Source organism: Plecotus auritus (assembly GCF_963455305.1).
Source record: "Plecotus auritus genome assembly, chromosome: 9".
NCBI lineage: Eukaryota > Metazoa > Chordata > Mammalia > Chiroptera > Vespertilionidae > Plecotus > Plecotus auritus.
Window position 1 is genome coordinate 44,386,448 of NC_137783.1, and position 27,340 is coordinate 44,413,787.

The 27,340-nt window shown below is 37.9% G+C and overlaps 1 protein-coding gene across 2 annotated transcripts in view; it reads right to left on the reverse strand.

The window, feature by feature from the left end:
* Window positions 1-1,039: 1,039 nt before the first annotated feature.
* The window catches only part of PPA1 (inorganic pyrophosphatase 1), a 33,534-nt gene continuing 7,233 nt past the window's right edge, over window positions 1,040-27,340 (reverse strand). The window contains exons 3-11 of one of the 2 annotated variants that reach the window (XM_080642518.1): window positions 16,391-16,444; window positions 15,421-15,540; window positions 13,070-13,156; window positions 11,462-11,588; window positions 7,333-7,460; window positions 6,976-7,061; window positions 3,641-3,710; window positions 2,393-2,435; window positions 1,040-1,808 (exon numbers count right to left, since the gene is read on the reverse strand). In XM_080642518.1, coding sequence (XP_080498644.1) covers window positions 1,777-1,808; window positions 2,393-2,435; window positions 3,641-3,710; window positions 6,976-7,061; window positions 7,333-7,460; window positions 11,462-11,588; window positions 13,070-13,156; window positions 15,421-15,540; window positions 16,391-16,444 — 747 coding nt within the window. In that variant the 3' untranslated portion in view covers window positions 1,040-1,776. The remainder of the gene's footprint in view (window positions 1,809-2,392; window positions 2,436-3,640; window positions 3,711-6,975; window positions 7,062-7,332; window positions 7,461-11,461; window positions 11,589-13,069; window positions 13,157-15,420; window positions 15,541-16,390; window positions 16,445-27,340) is intronic. The other variant, XM_080642519.1, reaches the window with a different exon arrangement.

Below are 27,340 nucleotides of genomic sequence, written 5' to 3' on the forward strand. Positions count from 1 at the left end.
TGAAGGCGGTGCCGGCAGCCAGGGGAAGGAAGGCCCATTCTTGCATGAATCTTAGTGCATCGGGCCTCTAGTAAATAAATAAATAGAGAAGACAGAAAAAAATTTTAAATGAGAAGGCACATTTAAATAACTAGTTAAACAATTCTTGATAGAGACTAAAGTGGGAGGAAGTACTCTATGTGGTAGTAAGGCTTGCCATGTAGCTACAGAAGTCCAGACAGTGTGGTGCTGACAGAGGGACAAATATACAGATCAGTGGAACAGAGGACCTAAAAATAGACCCATGCATCTGATATTTACCAGAAGCACAAAACCAATTTAATGAAGAATAACCTTGCAACAAATGGTACTGAAGCAACTGAATGTCCATAGGGGGAAAAAAAAAGAACTTTGACTTAAACCTTAACACCTTATATAACAACAAACTAAAAATGGACATAGACTTAAATGTAACACTATAACACTTTTAGAGAAAAACATAGGAATGAACCAGTATCTTGTAGGATGCAAGAACTTACATAGGTGATTAACTTGCATAGAACAATATATCATTCAAATGAGGATAAAACTGGGAAATCCTAATAAGATCGATGGATTGTATAAAGGCCAATGTCCTGGCTGTGACATACTATAGTTTTACAAAATCTTACCTTTGGAGGAATCTAGGCAAGGTATAGAGAGAATCTCTCTATTAATTCTTACAGCTGCCTGTGACACAATGATCTCATTAAAAATTTCAAAGTGTTTGAATGCTTAATACATAATGTGAATAACATCTATTCACTTAAAAAATATATTTTTATTGATTTCAGAGAGGAAGGGAGAGGGAGAGATAGGTAAAAACATCAAAGAAGAGAGAATCATTGATTTGCTGCCACCTGCATGCCCCACACTGGGGATCGAGCCCACAACGTGGGCATATGCCCAAACTGGGAATTGAACCGTGACCTCCTGGTTCATAGGTCCATGCTCAACCACTGAGCCACACCAGCCAGGCTCATCTCTTCACTTTTACAAATGAAGGAACGGAAGTTGGGTGGAATTAACCTAAGATTACAGAATTAATAAGCAGTTGGGCTAGGATTAAAAATTCAGGTCTGTATAGGTCCACAGCCCACGAACTTAATCACAAAGCTATTCTGGCTGATAACTCAGAGAATAATGAAAATAACTTAAGAGTTCAATTAGTTGCCTAGAGAAGTAAAGAAGGTAACTCTATCATTTCAAAAGGTGAGCAAGGTTGTGTTTTCTGCTAATATGATATAAATTTAAAAGCTTTTGCTTTACAGTGGGATGCTAGGAATTAGGCACAGTATCAAGACTACTGTAAAAATAAGGAATTTCATTCTGATTCCTAAAAGTAAAATCAGTTTTAGTCTAAAAATTATTAAACAACAAATAGCACCCATGCCTGCTTGGTAATGTCTGGCTTCAGATTAAAATGAAAATATAAGACAAATTTCAGCAAAATAATTTTATTTCCTAACACATAGTAAACATATACATCCAATATCTCGCACATTTATTCACAAATGACTTCCAAATTCCAATAACTGCTTTGATATTTAAGCATGTATTAAAGTTATCTTAGCTGAGATGAAAAATGCTTTCATATGGATAACATACTAAATATATTGGATTGGTCACAGCAGAATTTTCTTTGTTAGTTAGATTAGTTCTATAAATTTAAAGCTTAGAAAAGCCACTACTTTTGCATCTAATACTTCCAGATGAATATGATGCAGTAATATCAGCTTGTATTCCAGAGAAATTTCCTTAGTTTTTCTGGTGATGGAACCATTTATCCACTATATTCAGAGAAAAGAAAAACAAATTAGAACCCTCATTAAGAATCAAAATATACCCAACATATAACAAAGAAGAATATACTTGCTTTAATGTATCCTATTATTGATTACCTTAAACAAACTTTCATACTTGCAAGTTTCACTATGGCAAAAACAGGTAATTTACCAGTGTTTTCTTTTAGGCTTCCTTACTCTTGATACTAATCATATAAACATGTGCTTCTCATGAGAGGAACCTGAGAGCGAATTCTAAATCTATAGGGGGAGAGAACTCAGTTCTGGGTGAAGCAGCCTATGGCCAGATGGGGACCCAGAGCCCAGCCTGCTCCAGTGCCCATGAAGCATGTACCCAGAACCCAGAGAGTGGGTCATGGTGTGGAAACGGCTGTGATTAGGACTGGCACCAAAGGTGGTGCATACAACCATCTTTCTTTCTACATACATTATGAAACTCTACAAATGTTTCTTCTCCCCTTCCTTCTCTTTCTTTGTATGGATGTGGTATGTAAGATTTATCTATAGATATAATTTTCCCACACATTCTCATAAGGTTTAATGTAATTTTACTAGAATATTGTTCTTACCATCTGCAGGTATTGAGCAGGCAGATTCACATGGTGGTGGTAACTAAAATAAAATATTAAAATATATTAGTCTAATCCTTTAAAAAAAACTAAAAAAGTATACTGACAAAAATGAAAATGAATCTGAACAGAAGACAACTATCCTAATTTTTAGGTTCAAAAAATAATAATTTATAGGAATAATGCGAGGTTTGCTCTCCTGCTAAAAAATATTAACAAACTCAAGCCCCTTTTAATGACACACATGAGAATAATAAAAATAAATGTATTTTGAAATAAAGAATAAAAACTGATTTACACACATAGCGATTTAATATATATTATATATATAAAATGTAGGTAGAGTGTTCTCATTGAAACGTTATGATTGCCAACCAATATCTTTTCCTATCCAAATTTTCTTATTCGTTTCAACTTTGTCAGGATTCATACATAAAGATAAATATACATAATTGGCTTTATTACTAAATTATTTTTCCTTTTACTCAATTAAAAAGCAGTACAAAATCAGACCTAATTTTCTTGTTTTCCTTATTTAATATTGTAAATGAGAATAAATTAAGATGATCTAGTTAAATATATTGGTTAATCTGAATCAGATAAAAAATAGTACAGAAACAAAATTACTTCTTTGATAGAGTTTACTGCCTTAGCCCGGCCGGTGTGGCTCAGTGGTTGAGCATCAACCTATGAACCAGGAGGTCACGGTTTGATTCCAGGTCAGGGCACGTGCCTGTGTTGTGGGCTCGATCCATAGTGGGGGGCATGCAGAAGGCAGCCGATCAAGATCAATGATTCTCTCTCATCATTGATGTGTCTACCTCTCTCTCTCCCTTCCTCTCTGAAATCGATAAATATATACTAAAAAAATTTTACTGCCTTGCATGAAAGTCTTTTCTAGGATTATGAACCACCCCTGCAACAGTACCTAAAATGTGATAACTTTAACTGACCTTGACAAGTAAGTTCCCATTGATGCTTTTGTGAAAAATGGCCTATAATAGGTACACAGGCACTTGGGTAGTACTACAAATACTACTTTGCTACCTGCCCAATTGAGGGTGGACTAGGACATTACTCAGCTTTTACATGCAGTCAAATGTCTGCTTACGTATGTTCATGTTTTGTAAGTTCAAGACCTCACAGAGTAATATGCATACAGGAGGTACTCAAGTACTTGGTGAAAGCAGTACTTTCCCTCCCCGTTTAGCACCATATTTGTTCTTTTGCAAGGAAGCATTTACGTACAGCATCCACAATGGCTTTGGCAGCATCGGGATCACACTTGAAGGGGCTCTCAGACACTGTGGTATTCATGCTATTAAATAAAACAAAGGTAGTCATGAGTTGCAGTAACAAAAACTTCTCTCAAGAGTTAAAAAACTAGTTGAAGATGGTAGGCCACAGGAGATTCAAGTTCAATTTACTTGAACATCAGGTTTACTCAAGTTGCAGGATACAAAATTAGTATACATAAACGGTTGCACTTCTATACATTAATAACAAACTATCACAGAGAGAAATTAGGAAAATAATCCCATTGCCCCAGCCAGGTGGCTCAGTTGGTATGTCCCACATACCGAAAAGCTACATGAAAAGATGTTCAACATCAATAATCATCAGGGAAATGCAAATCAAAACTAAAATGAGAAAATCTCACATCTGTTAAAATTACTGTCATCAAAAACACAAGCGACAATAAGTGTCAGCAATGATGTGGAGAAAAGGGAATCCTTGTGCAGTTGGTGGGAAATGTACACAGCCACTATGGAAAACAGTGTAGGGAGGGATTCCTCAAAAAAAACTGAAACTAGAACTAACATATGATCTAAAATTTTACTTCTGGGTATTTACCTGATGAAAATGAAAATACTAATTCAAAAACATATATGTACTGCCATGTTCATTGAAGCATCTATATATATTAAACCCTAATATGCAAATAGACTGAATGGCAGAACAACCAAACAATTGGTCGCTATGACATGTGCTGACCACCAGGAGGTGCACGCAGAACATGGCGGGCGTTGGCCGCAGCAGGATGGTGGAGCAGGTAAGCAGGGGCACCAGACCAAGGCGGGGCACCAGTTGCTGTCATCGGGGCGAGCTTCTGGTGGTTACTGAAAATTCTTTTGCTCCATGGTCCCACCCAGCACTTGCACCTGCTGCTGGAGCCGGCCCCGCTTCCACCGGCTGCTGACGCCTGGTGCCAGCCCCGATCACTTAGCACTGTCAGAGGGTGCGAGCGGCGGCTGCCAGCCCTGATCGCCCCTGAAGGCTTCTCCACCTCCCCCTGCTCCTGAGGGGCGATCGTGGCAGCAGCCGCTGCTCACGCTTGCTGATGGTGCTGGCCCCAATTGCTGCTCTGCGCCGTCAGTGGGTGCGAGTGGGGCTGGCGCCATCAGCGCATGGGAGCAGCGGTGACGGGGGGCCGTGGCAGGAGGGGCTGGGTGGGGGCACAGAGGATGGGATGAGACCTGCCCCTGTGCCCACTGCGGCCTCACGGCCCCACAGTTACTTTCAAGGTGCACGAATTTGTGCACTTGGCCCCTAGTTATTTATAATAGCCAAGACATGGAACAACCTAAATGTCCACTGATGAATGAATGGGTAAAGAAAACGTCATATTGTTCAGCTATAAAAATGGAATATTATTCAGCTATTTAAAAAAAGAATGAAATCTTGCTATTTACAACAACATAGATGGACCTTGAAGACATTAAGTTAAATAAGTCAGACAGAAAAAGATAAATACCGTATGATCTCACTTATACAGTTGAACCTGGAACAACACGGGGCTTAGGGGCACCAACCCCACCCCCATAAAGTAAAAAATCCACATATAAGTTTCGCTGTTGTTAATCCTCACCCAAGGATATTTTTTGATTGATTTTTAGGGAGAGTGGAAGAAAGAGGGAAAGACAGAGAGAAACATTGATGTAAGAGAAACACATTGATTGGTTGCCTCCTGCACAAGTCCCGACCAGGGCTGGGGCCAGGGAGGAGCCTGCAACAAAATCTGCAGGTCGGCCGAAACCGGTTTAGCTCAGTGGATAGAGCGTCGGCCTGCGGACTGAGGGGTCCCGGGTTCGATTCCGGTCAAGGGCATGTACCTTGGTTGCGGGCACATCCCCAGTGGGGGGTGTGCAGGAGGCAGCTGATCGATGTTTCTCTCTCATCGATGTTTCTAGCTCTCTGTCTCTCTCCCTTTCTCTCTGTAAAATATCAATAAAATATATTAAAAAAAAAAAATCTGCAGGTCGATGTTCTATCCACTGAGCCAAACTGGCTAGGGCCGTGGTCGGCAAACTGTGGCTCGCGAGCCACATGTGGCTCTTTGGCCCCTTGAGTGTGGCTCTTCCACAAAATACCACGGCCTGGGTGAGTCTATTTTGAAGAAGTGGCGTTAGAAGAAGTTTAAGTTTAAAAAATTTGGCTCTCAAAAGAAATTTCAATTGTACTGTTGATATTTGGCTCTGTTGACTAATGAGTTTGCCGACCACTGGGCTAGGGCCACATATAACTTCTGACTCCACCAAAACTTAACTAATGTTTACCGGAAGCTTTACTTATAACATAAAGTTTATTAACACATACTTTGTATGTTATATGTATTCTTACAATAAAGTAAGCTTAGAGAAAAGAAAACGTTATTAAGAAAATCATAAGGAAGAGAAAATAACATTTACAGTACTGTATGAATTTATTGAAAAAAAATCCACATGTAAGTGGACCCAAGCAATTCAAACCCATATTGTTCAAGGGTCAACTGTACATACATACTCATTCTGTAATTCTGTAATTACTGAATTCTTTATTTTTTCTAGTGTTTTCTGGGCACACAATCATATCATCTGCCACAATATGCTTCCCCTTTTCAATGTTCCTACATCAAAACACAGGATTTCTTCATTGGCTACTATTTCCAGATCATTAGTTAAGAGATGATAGTGGACATTCTCTTACAAGTCTTTAAAGACCTCAGAAGAAGTATACTGCCCTGAACATCGAGGGCCAGATAGACTTGAGTACGAGTCCTAACTCTGAAAACACTTTGGGATGATTCTGATTAAGTTTAATCTGCTTATTCTCTGTTACATGCTTTGCAAACATTTACTGCTCAATAAATATTACCTACTATTAGTGGCAGTAAAGGTTGTGTGCATGGTAGATACTGGTTATTTGTGATGCACCTTACACATTGACATCAGAGGATACTTACCCTAGCACTCAGCCTTATTTGACCCATTCCATTCTGACTCCTTAATGCCTTTCCCAATTACTTACCCTCAGAATGTTCTGATCTCACTGTCCCCCTTACAGTGTTAGTTTGTCCTTTCTCAGGTATCTTATGGGCACTTTTCAGGCGTTTATCTACCTTCCCACTCACTTGAGCACTGAATACAAAGAAGATACAAGTGCTAAAAATATCAACTAGGAAAAATATTTTTGGAAGGAGGAATACATTCAACAACAGAAGCTCTTTTCTAAGTGGAAGTGATGACACTGTGTTATGGTTGTTAAAACCTTTGGAGCAAGCTGGTCTGGTTTGTGTGATAAACATGGAAAGAGTGAGTACTTACCAACTGATTCCTTTTCCATCGATTTTCTTTGTCACTAATGCTCTCCAATAGTCATGAGTGCTTTTAATAATGTCAGTTGCAAAATCCTATAATTTGAAGAGATCTACATTACGATGTTAGAAAAGTATTCTTTTCTTAGTATCATCATTTTCCCAAAGCCTGATAACTTTGTCTCTTTTGAATCATTTCCTTGGGTCAAAAATGGAAGGAAACATTCAAATGAATAAATCAACATCAAGTCATGTCTTTAGATATTTTTTAATGGTCATATAGTCTTTAACTGGTAACAGTAGGTTAAATTATAAGCCTCAATACAAACAGACTTAAAGCCATAGTTCTGAATGACACATTCATTACCTTATCTTTAAATTCCGCATTGAAAGAAAACTGGTTCTCTGGTTTTCCATCAGGAACCTTGTACCTTCTAAACCAGTCCACAGTAGCTTCCAGGTAGCCAGGTTTCAGCCGCTTGACATCATTAATACCTTAGAAGAGAATAAGCAGATTCTTGCAAGGTGCATACGTAATAATTTATGTGATAAAATATCAAGTTCATCTTTACTTTGAAAGAACTATGGGATGGTTATGAAAAAAGTTCAAGATCATATTAGAGCTAACCACCTTGTTGAGAAGGGAACACATATACACATTAAAAGGAAATAAATTTGTCTTAGAATACCTCTGACACTAAGTGGTAAGAGAACAACCAGTACAATGGTAACTTCTGTTAGATAAGAAAAAGGAGAAATGATTGGAGCTACATAATGAAAGAACAGTTTGGCAAACGTTTGGGTAACTTCTATGAGATGGACAGACGATACTAAAAAAGACAGGTCGAGGCTCTATTCACAGAGCCTCAATTCACCACAATTACATACTAAAGACAAGAAAAATGGATGACACGGATAACCACTGATGCATTACATATTAAATGTGACTAGACTATTCTAACTATAGTGCAGTGTTGGCATTCTATATCATAATGCTTTTGTTCTGGCCAACAACAAAGTGTTTAAAAAAACTTTTAAAAGTTTCTGTACATCCATCAACTTTAAATGATCAAGCTGCCCCTCAATGCAAGCAAACAGAAGATACAAGTGCTAAAAATATCAATTAGAAAAAGTGTTTTTGGAAGGAGGAATATATTTAACAACAAAAGCTTACTGGTATTTGTATAAAATAACTTTAAGTCCAATTTATATCACACACAGTTAAACAAATATCGTGCATTTTGTTTCATAGTACTACTAAAAGTATGAAAAGTTTACAAAGTGAACTGGGAACTGTTTAAACACTGATCAATGTCAAGGAACTTATAATAATTCACATAAAATGTGTCACCTAATACAGAACTAATCTGAAAATACAAAAATCCCAAGTATGGGGTATTTCCCAAAAAATTTTCTGACCAATTCTCCTATTCTTCAGGCACCAATGAGTGTCCAACAATTCAATTTAATAATGACAGTACTGGAATTAGCGTCTGATCCTACAAATTAAAGGGCTCAGTCTCAAAAGACTTACCCCATTGTACATACATCTTTGCATATATTTATGAGGAATTCCATGGAACAGACACTCAGAAGCGGGTCAAAGTGATATTGGTCATAATGCCAATTTTCTATAAATGCTCTAAAAAACAATTTTATTTGGGATATTTAAAAGATATTTCTCATGTAGAAGGTGAAAGTTTATCCTCCTTTCAGACGGTGCTTTTTATTTCACAAACCCTGTTTACCTACAGTCTCTCATTTGATCTCTCCACAAAATGGTATTTACAGATAATTATGAACGTTACCAGGTTAATATACAGCTAATAAGTCAAAGAATCCACATCTCAGCACCTGATCCAATGCTCTTTGCAATAAGAAGAGAAGTCTTTCTTATTAATCTTAGCAAGACAAATCTTAACAAGATAAAAAACCTTTCTTGGCACTACCTGGTAATGACAGAACAATAGTGCTGTGAGATCTCCTAGCTTACACAATTGTGATTGAGAAATGTCAAATATCCACAACACGAAAATTTATAGAGACAAAAAGCATATTAGTGGTTGTTAGGGACTGGGAGAAGGAAAAAATAGGAAGTGATTGCGTAAAGGTACAAAGTTTCCTTCTGGAGTGATGAAAATGTTTTGGAACTAGATAATGGTGACGGTTGCACAACAATGTGAATATACTAAATGCCACCTAATTGTATACTTCAAAATAGTTAAAATAATAAGTTTTGTGTAATGTTAGTTATACTGCCAAAAAAGGGGGATGAAGTACTGAACATGTTACAATATAGATGAACCCTGAAAACGTTATGCTAAGTGAAAGAAGCCAGACATATCATCATATGAACTCATTTATGTGAAATGTTCAGAACAGGAAAATCCATAGAGACAAGACAATAGGTAAGTGCCTGCCAGGGACTGAGGGAAGTGAGAATAGAGTGTGACTGCTAATGGATATGGGGTTTCCTGCTGGAGTGGAGAAATGTCCTGGAATTAATAGTGTTGAAGGAAAAGAGAGAGCAAGGGATTGAGGACCTATTTGAAGAAATAATGACTGAAAACTTCCCTAACCTGGTGAAGAAAAAAGACACACAAGTCCAGGAAGCAAAAAAAGTCCTAAACAAGATGAACCCAAAGAAGCCCACACCAACACACATCACAAATAAAATGCCAAAAGTTAAAGACAAAGAGAAAAGTTAGTTACCTACAAGGGAGCTCCCATAAGACTGTCAGCTTATTACTCAACAGAAACTTTTCAGGCCAGAGGAACTGGCATGAAATATTCAAAGGGATGAAAGCAAGTACCCATAATCAAGATTACTCTACCTAGCAAAAGCTATCATTTGGAATTGAAGGACAGATAAAGAGCTTCTCAGACAAGAAAAAGCTAAAGGAGTTCATCACCTCTGAATCAGTATTACAAGAAATGCTAAAGGGCTAATAAAGAGAAGAAGAAAGAAGGAGAAGGAGGGGGGGAAAAGGAGGAAAAGGAAGAAAAATATGAATAATAAAAATGGCAATAACTACATATCTATCAACAATTACTTTAAATGCAAATGGATTAAATACTCTAATCAAAAGACACACGGTAGCTGAATGGATAGTGAAACAAGACCCTTACATATACTGTCTACAAGAGACTCATTTCAGATAGAAAGACAAAGACTGAAAGTAAAGAGATGGAAAAACATATTTTGGAAACAAACAAAAGCTGGGACAGCAATACTTATACCAGACAAACTGACTTTAAAAGAAAGGCTATATAAGAGATAAAGAAGGAACCAGTAATTCCACTTCTGGGTATGTATCCAAAGAAATACAAAAACACTAATTCAAAAAGACATATGCACCCATATGTTTATTGCAGCAATAAATGAATGGATAAAGAAGTAGTGTAGATATACAATGGACTATGACTCAGCCATAAAAAAGAATGAATTCTTGCCATCAGCAACATGAATGGACCTAGAGAGCATTGTGCTAAGGGAAGTAAATCAGAGAAAGACAAATGCCATATGATTTCACGTATATGTAGAATCCAAAAAACAAAATAAACAAACAAGCAAAATAGAAACTCATAAATACAGAAAACATTTTGATGGTTGCCAGGTGGGAAGGGGTTAAGTGAATGGATGAAAAAGGTACAGTGATTAAGAAGTACAAATTGGTAGTTACAAATAGTAATGGGGATGTAAGAAGTAGAGTACAGCCCTAGTCGCTGTGGCTCAGTGGATAGAGTGTCGGCCTGCAGACTGAAGGGTCCTGGGTTCAATTCCGTCAAGGGCACATGCCCAGGTTGCGGGCTCAATCCCCGGTAGGGGGTGTGCTGGAGGCAGCTGATCAATGATTCTCTCCTCATTGATGTTTCTCTCTCTCTCCCTCTCCCTTCCTCTCTGAAATCAATAAAAATATATTTTAAAAAATACAGTACAGTCAATAATATTTTAATAATTATGTATGGTGTCAGATGGGTACTAGTTTTACTGGGGTGATCACTCTGTAAGTTATATAAATGTCTAATCCCTGGGCTGTATACCTGAAATTATAATATTGTACGTCAACTGTAATAGAAATACAAAAAACGTTTTTTTTAAAAGAAATCCTTAGGGATTCTTCCGTGCTGTCCATAAACCTTTCTGTGATGATATAAACATTTAAAAAAATGACTTCTAATGGTATGTAAATTACATTTCAATGAAAACAAAATTTTAAAAATAAATAGACCTACTGAGGGCAAGTATGTGAGGAAGGAAAGGAGAAAATAGTAAACACAAACTAGGAGATTTTTGTCTTTCCTGGAATGAAGGAGAAAGTTTACTCAGTTAATTACAGAAGTTCCGCATTAGAAATAACAATGCTTTGTCAAATGTTTTGCTTCTCCTCCATTCTTTAAGAATTTGAAGACATGAGCTTACAATTCTGTCGTTAGAGGTTAAGTGGTGCATCAGATGTAAGCACAAATACTTCAGACTCTTTAAACTTTCTTACCATTATAATTGGCTGCATCAGGATCATCCACATTGATGGCAATCACTTTCCAGTCAGTTTCCCCTTCATCAATCATAGCCAATATGCCCAGAACTTTCACCCTGATTATTTCACCTCTTGCACAGACCTGAGAGTCAATAACCACAGTCAGGACAATACCACAGAATGAAACTTTGGAAGAAAAACTTTCCTTGGTGGATAGCAGGAAATAAGGAAGACACCAAGTTTCTGCAAACTTCCCTTAAGCTTGTTCCTTTAAGCAGTTTTTTAAAAGCTAAACAAGTAAATGCCCATCAGTCTTATAAAAGTTGAAAATGTACCCTTACTACTTATAGGTCCTAAGAAAATCAGTAACATGGTTCAGGGTAATTAATCTTTCTTTCAATTGTCACTGATTGTGCCAAAGAATAACCCCCATAATTTTGTTTCATATATATATGAAATATATTTTATTGATTTTTTTACAGAGAGGAAAGGGAGAGGGATAGAGAGTTAGAAACATCAATGAGAGAGAAACATCGATCAGCTGCCTCCTATACACTCCCCACTGGGGATATGCCCACAACCAAGGTACATGCCCTTGACCGGAATCGAACCTGGGACCCTTCAGTCCGCAGGCCGACGCTCTATCCACTGAGCCAAACCGTTTAGGGCTCAAATATATATTTTAATGTGCTTTCTCTACCTTTTATTTTATAGAAGCCACTAAGTTAGACATCATACAATATGACTGAACTTGATGACTTAAGAAACTCAATGACAACTTTTTTTCAGTTGCTTACTATTTTCCCAAGCCTGAGAAAGTTCATAAAGATATATAACTACAGTTAGAATCTTAAAGCAACCCTTCTTGATAGAGGAGTCCCTACCATAAATCTCCAACTCGTGAGGTTACTGGGCTTGGGTCAATTGCAAGGTTTGTCTTGTGTTGAGATAACATTTGCTTCTTAGTACCCTTCATCTAATGACCAGTCATCTGCCTTCTAAAGCAGAACATGTCTACTTCTTCCACATATATAGGGTGTCCCCCCAAAATGTATACACACTTTTGCCCTAGACGATTTGGCTCAGTGGATGGAGAGCTAGCCTGCGGACTGAAGGGTCCCGGGTTTGATTCCGGTCAAGGGCATACGCCCGGGTTGCAGGCTCGATCCCCAGTAGGGGGTGTGCAGGAGGCAGTCGATCAATGATTCCTTCTCCTCATTGATGTTTCTATCTCTCTCTCCTTCTCTCTTCCTCTCTGAAATCAATAAAAAAATATATTTTTAAAAAATGTATACACACTTTAACAGCTGATAACTCACTTAATTTTCACTCATTTTTAGTAATAATAAACACTGACTTTATAATCATTCAAAATGTGTATAATTTTGGGGGATACCCTGTATGTATAGCCATATATACTTATATGTACATTTTTTTCTAGGCTAGTTTTAAATATATAAATTATAATTATACAAATTATAATATACAAATGCTTTAAATGAAATGGAAGCTTCTAATTATCTCAAGTGACATCATTATTCATAATATTTTTTAAAGTACGAACTTTATATACTTAATTAATATCATCTTAGCACTAAAGAAAAACATTTCAGATTACATTACCTTGCTTCCAATTTCACAGACATCAATTGGGTCATTGTCGCCACAACAACCAGTGTGTTTGTCATTGTGTCCAGGGTCTTCCCAAGTCTAGGGGGGAAAAATGCTTAGAGCATATCATTCCTATACATGCTACTGACAGAATGGATCATGTTGACATTAAAACATCACATGAGTTTCTGCAAAAATATTAATCTTCAGCTATTTTTTCTCATTTAGAAAAACTTTTATTCACATTTAAGAATCTTTACACATCATAATTTTAATTAAATGCCAGGGTTCCTATTATGCATAGAATGCTAAACTACATTTAAGCTTTAAAACAGGCAATGATCACCCAGCCAGTGTGGCTGAGTGGCTGAGTGTCAACCCAGGAACCAAGAGGTCACCAGTCAATTTCAGTTAGGGTACATGCCCAGGTTATGGGCTCGATCCCCAGTGGGGACATGCAAGAAGCAGTTGATTGATATTGATGTTTCTCTCTCATCGATATTTGTATCTCTCTATCTCTCTCACTTCCTCTCTCTCTAAATATCAATTAAAAATATTTAAAAAATAATAAAACAGGCAGTGATCCTATTTAAAACAAACGAAAATCAACCACCTGCCCTGGTTGGGTGGCTCAGTTGGTTAGAGCATTGTCCTGCACACCAAAAGGTTATGGGTTCAATTCCCGGACAGGGTCAGGGCACATATCTAGGTTTCGGATTCAATCCCCAGTCAGGGCACAAACAGGAGGCAATCAATCAATGTTTCTCTGTCTCTCTCTTTCCCTTCCTCTCTCTAAAATAATCAATTAAAAACAAACATATCCTCAGGTGAGGGTTAGAGAGAAAAAACACACACCTAATAACTGAGACAAATGCAAACACAGATACAGGCCCAAATATTTACTTTAAAAATATCTGAAAAGAAAACTGCTTTGAGGAACTCTTGGTACTTAGTATCTTCTACTAACTAGATTTTCTTTTAAAATAAATTTCCAAAGCAGAAGTAGGTAGGCAGTAATACTAAAACAGAAACTGTGTTCTGATGGTAAAAGTGCCATCACTGACAGGAGCTAAGATTAAAAAGTTTAATCAGAATTTTCTGAAGCTTTAAATTACTGGCTTTCTTTCCTGCTAAATTGCAAGAGAGAGTCCTTACAAAGAATCCCATAAAAAGAACAGATGACCTATGTTTACCAAAAAATCAAGTTTAAAACGTAGCTGCTGTTTTGGTTTTCTCTCCTGATCCAGAACACTTTCTTGGATTTGTTTGTCTACTCAGCTGGAGTAAAGTCAAAACGGTAAAAATGAAGGGTGATAGAGAACACCGGACCCAGCAAAGCCAAATCCAGCCTACAGAAGAATAAGAATTTCAGCAATGTTTTCCCAGAGGGAAGGTATTTCAAGGCTAAATATTAAATAAGTTGAAGTACAAGGCAAAATGATATAATTAAGGCAAGCTAGATATGTTTGATCTATGTTTGGTTAAGTTATAGATTGTTTCACAATAGGTTCCACTTAATAGACTTAATGGTTAATAAAAACAAACTATTTATCAAAAGGGAAAAAATAAATTGAATATTCTGTGTAAAAATACTAAGTGCCACAGCATTAGCCTAACCAAACTAGAATTTAATCTGTTGATTACTCATAATAGACATGATTTTAGTGATTCTTCACTCAAATGTTACATAAGGATCTACTACATAACACTGACATTGCACTGGGGATAAATTTGTAAACAATGCAGATATCTCTTGTCTTCAAAGGGTTGACTGTTCAGGAAAATACTATTCTTGCTTTACCACAGAGAGCTTGACTTAAAGAGGGAATCAGGACTCTAAACATAAAGGTCAGCAGCTATGTGAACTAAGTGCTTTATTCCTCACAATAGCCATATGAGCTAAGTGCTATTAATATCTCAGGGGGAGATATTCATGTCTCAGGGAGGAAGAAATAGAGACAAATTAGGTAACTTAGGGAGGGGCAGCCTTGGGATTTGAATCTAGTCTTTTTGGTGCAAAAAATCAGTGCTTTTATCACCATTAGCCTACACTGTCTCTCTTAATATAGATTTGCCACTCATTCTGTAAAGAAAGAATTTATATAATTTATAACTAGTCCATATAGAAAGATAAATATTTCAAAAAAAAACAAACTTTCAAATGTGAAATTAAACATTGTAAATATTTACCTTTTAGTTTATCTTGAAAAGTTATTCAAGGAAGTATTAAAATTAATTACCCCTTATGTTTTTAAAATCTATTATAGCAAAAACTTTCTGAAGATGTTTAAATATTTTTTTTACTAACAGCAGTAAGTTAATTTTTGTTGTAAGCTAAAAAGTACATTTGCACAGAGACATACCTGAGGGATGGCACCATAGTTCCAGATATATCCTTTATAAGGGAACACATTTGCAACATAACGAAGTTTCCCTTTTTTCACATCTTGTTTAATTGGGTTTAAAGGGTCCTTTGTAGCAATCTGAAATAAAAATTTTCAAATCATTGCATATTTGGATGTGAAATACTATTCAAACAAGGATTTGAGGAAATTATGGAATGCACACCCACTAGTTCCACTGTAATGACATATTTTATCTGTAACATTTTTATAATTTGAAATAAAAGTTTCTCCATAGTCAGCCTTTAAGTGGAAAACATTTGAGGTATACAGGAACTATCAAGAAGGGGAAAAGAACATTTAGTAATTCCAGAAAAGAAAATTAAACTTACCTGGAATAAATCCTAACATTTGAGAAATAAAAGATTTTTATTAAAAGGGCAAAATAAATATTACCAAATTCAGCTTTCCTTCAGAGCATTTAAAATTATTGAAGCATTTAAGTATCTATTACATGCTAAGTGTGGTTACATTTAAAAAGCTTAATTAAGTGACATATAACACATGATAAATATCCTTAACAAAAAGCCAAATATCTTATGTGTCATCAGAAGGAAATTAACGAAATGCAACAGAAATTCCAATAAGATCATTTGTGGCTGGGGGGACCAAGGAAAGCCTGTTGACTCTGTGAAGTCAATAATGGACTTAAAAAGAACAAGACAGAGGAGAAAAAGATAATTCCAGGCTTTGGGAACTCCAGAAGCAAAGATGTAAGGGAAGGAAAGTCTGTAGCATATTTGTAAATTGTAAATAGATGAGTTTAGTTAGAACACAGAGGAATGACTGGCAGACAATGGGAAATACAACTGGAAAATAGATTGGGACTAGAAAGAGGTAATCTTGGGCTTTAGCTGTTTAACCCTTGAGCAAATCAGTAGGGCTAGATCAAAACTAATATCCTACATCTGACTATCAAAGGCAAACATACCTCCATTTTTGCATTAGACCAGCGTGGTACTTCAACTACCATATTGAACACATCCTGAAAAACAGAAGGTCAGATGGTCACAGGAGCTAATTTATTCTCTTCAATAAGTAGGCCCTGGTTCCTCCAAAGGGAAACTGTTCATTGTATCTGATCTTCGAAGTCAATGGACTGTCAATAAAATGCATCAAAAAATAAGACAGACTGATGAAGAGACAAAGCAAAATATTATTGTTGCAAGATATTATTCTTGCAAAATACTATTCTGCTAAACTATTACTAAATCAAGGTGGTGGGTATATGGTTGTCCACTGTATAATTTTTCAAACTTTATTGGATGTTGTATATTTTTCATAATAAAATAGTTGGGGTGTGTGTGGAAAGAATGTTTCTATAAAGAAGGGAAGTAGTTTCTAAACATAACAGAACTTGTATCACTGAGGAAGTACATCTTCAAAGCAATCATCTCCAATGCCTAGTCATTTCCATTGTGACTCTGAAATTACTCAAAATGTTTTGGATCACCTATTCCAGAGGTAGTTTGTAAGACAAATCCCAGATCACTTTAATTACTTTGTCATCATTTAGTTTTAGCCTCAAACAAAATTAATCAGCTCAATTACCCACATTATTCTCCCAACTTGGCTGTTTTTAAAAATCAGCACTCCTCAAAAGGACACTGAAATAAAATAATATGTTCCAAAAATATTTTTACCAAAAGCATTTCTAAGTGTAATTAGTTTTCAGCCTTAATATTGATTACTTTAAAATGAATGATACATTTAAAAAATTCCCAAGTGCTTATTATTTAGAAACACAATAAAAGAAAATCAGTCATCTCATTTTGCACACCTAAGTCACATACCAACTTGACATAGGATCTCTAATTAAAAATGAGCTTTGAGGAGTCAGAAAATTACTTTTACTAAGGAACAAAACTTTAAATTCAGTTTTTAGTTGATAGTCTCAATAAAAAGCACACATGAAGCCAAGTAGTCAATTACTCTATTATAAAATGTATTTTTAAAGTTGATTTAAAATAAAAATAATTTAGTCACACAATTTCTTAGAATTACATCTTTGCTACTTTGCATAAAAAAAGGGACTTATAGAATTATACACCTGAAGCCCATATAATTTTATTAACCAATGTCACCCCCATAAATTAAATTAAAAACATACAAACAAACAAAAAACAGGGACTGATGAGCTACAAGAGAATAAATCAAAGGTTTCAAGCCAATAATTACCTTGCTGCTACTTTTTTTTTTTTTAATATATTTTATTGATTTTTACAGAGAGGAAGAGAGAGGGACACAGAGCCAGAAACATCGATGAGAGAGAGACATCGATCAGCTGCCTCCTGCACGCCCCCAACTGGGGATGTGCCCGCAACCCATGTACATGCCCTTGACCGGAATCGAACCTGGGACCCCTCAGTCCGCAGGCCGACGCTCTATCCACTGAGCCAAACCGGTCAGGCACCTTGCTGCTACTTTTAACGAAGCAGAAAAGCTACACAGATTTATATTCAAGAGTGTAAATCTTGGTCAAACCAGGGGCGATAAAAACATTCCTTGGGTTTTGTTCTAGACATCCTGATGCCTACTTGCTAACAACATAAAAACTACAGAGAATGGAGATAGGTAGTTTTCAAGATCTATCTAGTACCACTACTCTGGTATCTTAAAATGTAGGATCTGTAAATCTATGATACTAAAACAAAGGGCTTTTAAAGTTTTCACTGCAATAGCCTAAATGCTCACAAGATGGAGCTGTTACTCTGAGATGAGAAAACCTAGGAGATCAGTTAATTTTTTTTTTTTTTTTTTAAGAAAATATACAGAATGAATATATTGCCTCGAGAAAACAAACTAGCAATAGAGCTGAAATCACTAATTCAAAGTTTGGAAACTACATCAAACACTTTGATGGAATTAAATGACAAATACATATAGATTTCAAAACCACATTACCTACTATTACAAACCTGCGTAACTAATAGAAACAAAAACAAACAAAACCACATTAGCTGGGCTAAAAATAGCGAGGAGTATCCTGCAAGGAACCACATACCCAATTGATTCATTTTTTAACAAACATTTACTGAGCACCACCATTAAGTGACATTTTTCTAGGCGCTGAAAACTACCAGTGAACAGAGTAAGTTTTTAACTCCCTAAGAGTTGGATCTCCAAACCAGGTCCTTCTGGCTCGGAGGCTTCAAGCTAGAGCTTGGGGTCCACAAACCGAGATGAGAGACTATCCTGTTAGATGAATGTTTAGCACATGTTCAAGCGTATGTAGATGCTGCAATGATTGCCGTATTTTTTTTTAAAAAAAGCAAAGCAATGAATGTGTAGTTTTTATTATCATTAAGGAAAAGTGTTCAACCGGTTATTCCATTGCTAGAAAAAGTTTATTGTTAAAACATGCATTCTCATTGGAACTCTTGTGCACTGTTGGTAGGAAAGTAAAATGGCACAGCCTCTGGTGGAAAACAGTGGCGGTACCTCAAAAAATTAAAAATAGAATGCTATATTGTGCACTGTGAACAGAGCTGACTCTGTCTTGAAGCTAATCTGACATATCGACTTCTGTCCCCCAACCCCATTTGGGAATGTACACAAAAACTCTGTAGTGAGACACCCATGACCTTATCTGTCTCTTAACCAGCTCTGACACCAAGACATCTGGGCACCTGGAGGTCCCCCTTCCCTTACATTAAACACACATTTCTTTCTCTCTTTCTTTCTTTCTTTCTTTCTTTCTTTCTTTCTTTCTTTCTTTCTTTCTTTCTTTCTTTCTTTCTCTTTCTTTCTTTCTTTCTTTTCTTTCTTTCTTTCTTTCTTGGCACATGTAGTGATATTTCTTTTTTTTTTAAGTCTTTTTTTTATTGTTTAAAGTATTACACATATCTCCTTTTTACCCCCCATTTACTTTCCCCCAGTCTCCCCTACCCCCCCCCCCCGTCACATGCCCTCATCCCACCCCCACAGTGTCTTGTGTCCATTGGTTGTGCTTATATGCATACATACAAGTCCTTCAGTTGATCTCTTTCCCCCACCTCCCCAGCCTTCCCGCTGTAATTCGACCGTCTCTTCGATGCTTTACTGCCTCTCTTTTGGTTCATCTGGTTATAGTGTTCTTTATTTTCCATAAATGAGTGAGATCATGTGGTATTTTTCTTTCATTGCCTGGCTTATTTCACTTAGCATAATGCTCTCCAGTTCCATCCATGCTGCTGCAAATGGTAAGAATTGCTTCTTTTTTATAGCAGTGTAGTATTCCATTGTGTAGATGTACCATAGTTTTCTAATCCACTCATCTGCTGATGGGCATTTAGGCTGTTTCCAAATCTTGGCTATGGTGAATTGAAACACACATTTCTTTCCCAGCACCTAGACTCAGTGCTTCTACACTAATAAAAGAGAAATATGCAAATTGACCATCACTTCATGACACCCACACCAATCAGGAGTATGCAAATTAGCCCTACAAAGATGGTGGCAGCCCCGCCCCCCCCAGCCGCTCAGGGCCTCTGGGCAACACGCATGCAGGCGTGGAGCGGCCAGGCAAGGCGGGACGCCTGCTACGAGGGGGAGGGTGGGGGGGGGGGAAGGGAACTACAGGAGTGCTGCTCCGGCTGGAGGGAAGACTGAAGGCTCCAGCCGGAGCGAAGACAGAAGGTGGCAGCCAGAGCGAAGGCCTGGTTCCTGGGTGCCAGAGGAAAACTGGTGCCGGCAGCCAGGGGAAGGAAGGCCTATTGCTTGAATCTTCGTGCAACGGGCCTCTAGTTTAACTATAAAACACAGACTCTGGGGGATGGAAGGTGCAGTGGATATCCAAGTCACCTCACCACCTCCCAAGATGCACCTTGTATCTTAGGTGCCTTAATAAATGTAATGACAGGGTTGTCAGCCTCATGCTCTAGTCTCTCAGCCCTGGGAAATTTTAAGTAACAAGTGGTGAGCCAGACAGGAGACCTAAGAAATGGACCTTTAGGAAAAAAGCATCCATGGGGAAACCCTGGTTGACCAACTACTTCCATGTGGAGAAGGGTGGCCCATATACTAGATTCCTGTGGACTGCCATGTGAGTACAAGGACACCCCCAAAACACTGGCTATTCTTATGCCTTTGTTTGAAGAAGTACACATTACACACTGTGGCCAGGAAGGAAAGTACATGGCCACAGCTTTGGGCTGGCCCCTCTTAGGGGTGGTTCAGATAGCCACAGACACCCAGCTAGAGGCAGGAGCCAGGATTAGAAAATTAGAACTGAAACTAGAAAAAGATATCTACAACTTTGCTAGCATGAGTACTGGCTGATAGAGGCGGTGGGGAGTAAAGATCCTTTGAATAGATCCTACTTCTTTTATGCTAGTCATGAAGTCTGTTTGCATGTTTGTATGTTCATGTGTCTATATGTTTGTAGATGTGTAGCATTTTCTACCTCCAGATGGTATTATTTGCTTAAAAAACAACAACTATGTGATTGGTTTAAAAAACAAGCACTTATAAGGGTGGGGTATTCTAAAATTCTCAAAAATACAAGAATAGAAATGTTTTTCAAGTTCAGGTGATCTAAGATTAATCTTTAGTAGAACTAAAAAATAAATTTGGATCTGTTAATAAATACTTCTTACGCTTTGTTGAGGAAGCCTATGTTTCAAAAAATTATGAAATACATTTGCCAGTAAAAACCCATGTTTCTATGTCTGGCCTGCATGGCTCAGTGGTTGGGCATCGACCTATGAACCAGGAGGTGATGGTTCGATTCCCAGTCAGGGCACATGCCCATGTTGTAGGCTCAATCCCCAGTGGAGGGCATGCAGGAGGCAGCAGATCAATGATTTTCTCTCATCATTGATGTTTCTCTCTTTCCCTGTCCTTTCTTCTCTGAAATATATATATATAATAAAAACCTATGTTTCTAGGTTATGAAAGAAAAATAATGTTTTCAGTAATAAAAAGTATAAGGTATAAATATGTATTTTTAAGAGGGGGAAAAAAGTAATTTTGTCCTAAAGTGAGGCTGGTTGTTTCAAAATCGGAAAGAAAAACAACAAAATCTATTGTAAAAAAAAAAAGTTGTTGAAGGTTTATGAAAATGTTATCTTGAGAATGGAAATTTTGTGTGGTCAAGCTGAATAAGACTGGAATAAATTTAATTAAGTACATAAATTTAAATATAAAAAATAAGCTGATGCAAAATTTAAGTCTTTTTCTTGATTTGGAAATGGCTTTGGGGATGTTCCTAAGGACCCCTGGAGTACCTTAAAAGATTTGCTTTTTCTCTTTTAACAGAGAAATATTAAACTAATTGCGCTTATTTGATTTGTTAAAATTACATGGGAAACATTGTCAAATAAATAACATTGAGCCTTCTTTATGTTGTATTTGTATATATCATAGATGTTCCTGAAATTCCTGGAAATCTGAGATGTCCTGGCATAAGATGTCTGTCATCGAAACTGTGTACCAGTACAATGGACAAAAATCAATACCAAAGGGCACTAAGATAAGCCACTTATCATGCTCTTTTGCTACCGTGCTCACATTACAAACACACACTCCTTTTCCAGCACCTAGACTCAGTGCTTTTAGCTATAATAGAGTATGGGGGGCAGGAGGGAAAGGGGTAAAGGATACCCATATCATCTTGCCACCACCCAAGATGCACCTCGTATGTGAGTTCTCTTAAACTCTTAATGTAATGATGGAGTTGTCAGCTTCTTTTCCAGTTGCTTGGTTCTGGGAAATTTTATGTAACATATATGATCTAGCAATTACACTTTTGGGTCTACGCCCAAAAGAACTGAAAATAGGGTCTTGAAGCGATATTTGTACACCTATGTTCACAGCAGCACTATTCACAATAGCTAAAACATGAAAGCAACCCAAGTGTCCCTGGAAAAGCAAAATGTGGTATATTATTCAGCCTTAAAGGGAAGGAAATGCTGACACATGCTACAACATGAATGAACCTTGAAGACATTATGCAAAATGAAGTAAGACAGACAGAATGAAATAAGATTCCACTTACATGAAATAATTCAAGAGATAGGGGCTGGACAGGGAGAATGGGAAGTTATTGTTTAATGGGTATAGTGTTTCAGTTTTACCAGAGCTCTGGAGATGAAGGGTGGTGGTGGTTGCACAACAATATATATTTTTTTATTGCTTTCAGAAAATAAGAGAGAGAGATAAACATCGATGATGAGAGTGAGAATCATTGATTGGCTGCCTCCTGCAAGCCCCTCACTGGGGATGAAGCCCGCAACCCGGGCATGTACTCTGACCAAGAATTGAATCGTGACCTCCTGGTTCATAGATGGACACTCAACCACTGAGCAACACTGACCAGGTTGCACAACAATATGAATGAACTTAATACCACTGAGCTGGATACTTTAAGTGGTTAAAATGACAAATTTTATGTTTTATGTACTTTATAAGTTAAAAATTGGGGGGAAATTATGGATTTTAATATTTCCAATGTTTATGTACTTAAAAATACCAAGACAAGTTTTTAGAAAATTTAATACCACCCAGAAATTCATGCTTTTTTTCTTTAATTCTAACTGGTTTCAACTATTACTTAGCTCATCATGAATTTATGGTTTTCTTATGCCCATTGTCAGGACTTCTCAGAACTCTGTTCTCCACTTCTGTGCTTTGAATTTTAAATCCCTGCTCTGGCATCTAAGCTCTCAGATCCTTTATAGTTACAGGGAAAGGGAGACAGAGGTTAATAATAATATCCTTAGTGGGGGGATTTTGACCAGCCTATAGGAGGTCAGGAAAAGGCAAACTATAGCATTAGCTCTGATTTCCCAAAGTTAGAAATATAGCAATCATTTCATCAATAAGACAATAATGTTAACGTTAAAAAAAATGTCCAGATTCTAAGGAGATCAGAAACTTAACAAGTCTAGATTATACCATTCCAATAATAAAAGTGATTTAAAAAAATTTTTTAATGGATAGAAGAAATGTGACCTTTATCTTTTTTTCCAGCTTTATGGAGGTATAACTGATAAAGTTATAAGATATTTAAAGTATACATGGTGATGATCTGACATACCTATATACATCCATCACCTCACATATTTATCTTTTATTTTTTATTTTTTGGAGGGAGAGATTATTTAAGTTCTATTCTCTCAGCAAATTTCAATTATACAATACAGTATTATCAACTATAGTCACCATGTTTTCCATTAATCTTATAGCTCAAAGTATGTACCCTTTACCAACCTTTCCTTATTTCCCCCATCCTCCATCCACTGATAACCATCATTCTTTCTATGACTTTGACTTCTTTTTCATATATAAGTGATGCCATGGCAGTATGTGTCTTTCTGATTTATTCCACTTAGCATAATGCCTCCAAGGTTCAGCCATGTTGTCATACTTTATATATATACTAGAGGCCCAGTGCACGAATTCGTGCACGGGTGAGGTCCGGGCGGCCCACCCCAATGGGGGCCCATTGGGCCCAGCCAGCGAGGAGGAGGGGCCATGGGAGGGTGGCCGGCTGGCCCCACCCCCAATCGGGGTGTTGGGGGCTGATCAGGGGTGGGGACAGTCAGGGGGAGAGGATGCAAGCAGTTGGCTGGCTGGCCCAGCCCTCGATCGGGGTGTTAGGGGCTGATAAGGGGTAGGGCTGGCCAGAGAAAGGGGCCGTGGGCAGTTGGCTGGCCGGCCCCGCCCCTGATCAGGGTGTTGGGGGCTGATCGGGGGCCAGGCTGGCAAGGAGGGGCCGCTGATCGGGGCCCAGACCAGACAGGTTGGCTGCCACAGTGCGCATCATAGCCACCAGTCAATCTGGTTGTTCCAGTCATTCCGGTCACTGGGCTTTTATATATATATAGATACACACACACACACACACACACCCTATCTAATAAAAGAGTAATATGCAAATTGACCTTACATCCGCTACACCCACAAGCCACGCCCATCATCCAATCAGGAGCGAGTATGCAAATTAACCCTAACCAAGATGGCTGCGGCCATGGAGAGAGCAGGAGGGAGGCTTGGGTTTCCCCGGTGATGGAGAAAGCCAAGCTTTCCGCACACCCTGACCGGCCCAGGCCTCCACTCAATGCTACAAAGTTTCAATTATAGAAGATAAGTAAATCCCAATAAAAATGGCGGCAGCCATGGAGCTGGAGAGAGCAGAAGGCTAGGGTTGCCCCTGGCGATGGAGGAAGCCAAGTTTCTGCAGCCCTGGCCTGCCTTAGCCTCTGCTTAAGGCTACAAAGTTTCAATAATAGAAGATAAATAAATCCCAACAGAAATGACTGCCGCCACTGAGCGAGCAGAAGGCTTGGCTCCGTTCCAGGCTACAAAGTTTCAATTATAGAAGAGAAATAAATCCCAGATACCAGGGCCTCCGCTTGGGTCGCTGGGGGGCGTGGCCAGCCTGCAAACCACCACAGGCCCCTCGCTCAGGCTGCCCCACGCCCCCACCCTGATCCGGGGAACCCCCACCCTGATCCGGGACACCCTTCAGGGCAAACCAGCTGGCCCCCACCCATGCACCAGGCCTCTATCCTATCCTAGAAAATTAGCATTTTCTATTTGATCCATCATGGGTTTCTCTAGATAACTTCAGCAATTAAGTAAATATAAGATTTAGGAAGAAATAAAAAAATCACGATTCTACCACCCTTTCTTTTATTTTTGTTTTGCAATAAAATTTGGGAAACAGTGGTGGTAGAATTTTCTTCTAAATTTATCTTATTAATTTTATTATAAATTTATAAATTTATTATATCTTATAAATTTATTAGATATACAGCAAGAGGCTAATAAAAAACAAAGTCATCTTGCCTTTTTAAAAAACTCCTAGAGTACTTTTGGGCATAAAATCCCTACCAGAAGAGCTTGTGTAGTTGATAAGAAAATGCTCTACTCCCATAAAGGTGCTAAAAGGTTCAGCACATTTCATCATTTCCAATAATACTTAATCTTATTAAAAATGCTCACCCAGTGAAAATGGCTCTTAACCCTTAGTTTTAAATTTTGGCTTGGAAGTCGGTTTTGTGATTATAGGATATACTCTAAGTTGCTAAAAGTAAATGGGTTCCGCCTTATGTACTGTCAGTGGGATTGTAAATTGGAAAAGTTTGGAAGACAGTATGGAGGCTTCTTAAAAACGCTAAAATAGAACTACCATACAACCCAGCAATCCCACTGATGGGTAAATATAAAGGAAATAAAATCAGGATCTCCAAGAGATATTTGAACTCCCGTTAATTGTAACATTATTCACAATAGCCAAGACATAGAAACAACCTAAGTGTCTGTAAATACTTGAATGGATATATACACAATGGACTATTATTCAGCCTAAAAAGAGGAATTCCTACAATTTATAACAATATGAATGAACCTGGAGGTCATTATGCTCAGTGAAATAAGCCAGATACAGAAAGACAAATAAGGTATAAGCTCATTTATATGTGGAATCTAAAAAAGTTGTACTTGCCCTGGCCAGTGTTTTTCAATGGTTAGAGCATCAGACTGCACACCAAAGGGTCTTGAGTTCGATTCCTCCCCACTCCCAGTCGGGGTGCATGCAGGAGGCAACCAATCAATGTGTATCTCTCACATCAATGTTTCTCTCTCTCCCCCTCCCTTCCATTCTCTGAAAATAAATGGAAAATATCCTTTCGTAAGGATTAACCAAAAAAAAAAAAATAAATAAGACAAGTCAGGGAAAACTACTCACACTACTTGTATGTAAAAAAAAAATGTTAACCTTAAGTTCTAGCTGGTTTGGATAGAGTGTCAGCCTGTGGATTGAAGGGTCCCAGGTTCAATTCCGGTCAAGGACACATGCCTGGGTTGCGGACTTGATCCCAAGTAGGGGACAGGCAGGAGGCAGCTAATCAATGATTCTCTCTCATCATTGATGTTTCTATCTCTCTTTCCCTCTCCCTTCCTCTCTGAAATCTATAAAGACATATTTTTTAAAAGAATGTTAACCTTTAACATTAAAATATTTGGCAAAACCTAAAGCAATTAAATTGAATTAAAAAAATACAATGACCAACATTCACACTGTGTGCCCCATATTTATTAGAATTATAACTCTGCAAAGGGAAACATGATTTATTCCAACCAAACATTTATTCAACCAATTAGAGGCCCGGTGCATGAATTTGTTCGTGCACCAGTGGGGTCCCTCGGCCTGGCCTGCGGGATCAGGCCAAAACTTGCTCCTGACATCCCCCGAGGGGTCCCAGATTGCGAGAGGGCGCAGGCTAGGCCGAGGGACCCCACCAGTGCATGATCGGAGCCAGGGAGAGACTCGGGAGGTTGGCCAGCTGGGGAGGGACCAAGGGAAGGCTCCAGGGCGTGTGTGGCCTGACTCGCTCAGTCCCGATCAGCCAGACCTCAGCAGCAAGCTAACCTACTAGTCGGAGCATCTGCCCCCTGGTAGTCAGTGCACGTCATAACGAGCAGTTGAGCGGCCTTAGCATATCATTAGCATATTACGCTTTGATTGGTTGAACAGACAACCAGATGACCGGACACTTAGCATGTTAGGTTTTATTATATAGGATTGTGTTGAGAGTCCAGGGAAGATAGTTACTCCATTAAAATTTAAAAACCAATACCTTTCAGTAATACTCATTTGTTTTCCAATTACACAGATTTTCTACTTATAGCAGTTCCAATAAACTCTTATATTTGGTTATAACTACTGCCATGTGTACCTATAGAAAGTAAACAAACTTAATTGATGTCATAACTAAGAATAAGCTCTTGTTTTGTCCCCTCAGATGAACTTTAAAATGACTAAATTTTAAAAACAGATATTTTAACCATAATTACTTTACTTTCTTTTCTTTATAAAAATCAAGCAGAGTCTGCATTTTCAGTTGTCAAACTTTTCTATGATTTTCAACAACTGAGAATTCTGACCCTAGAAAAT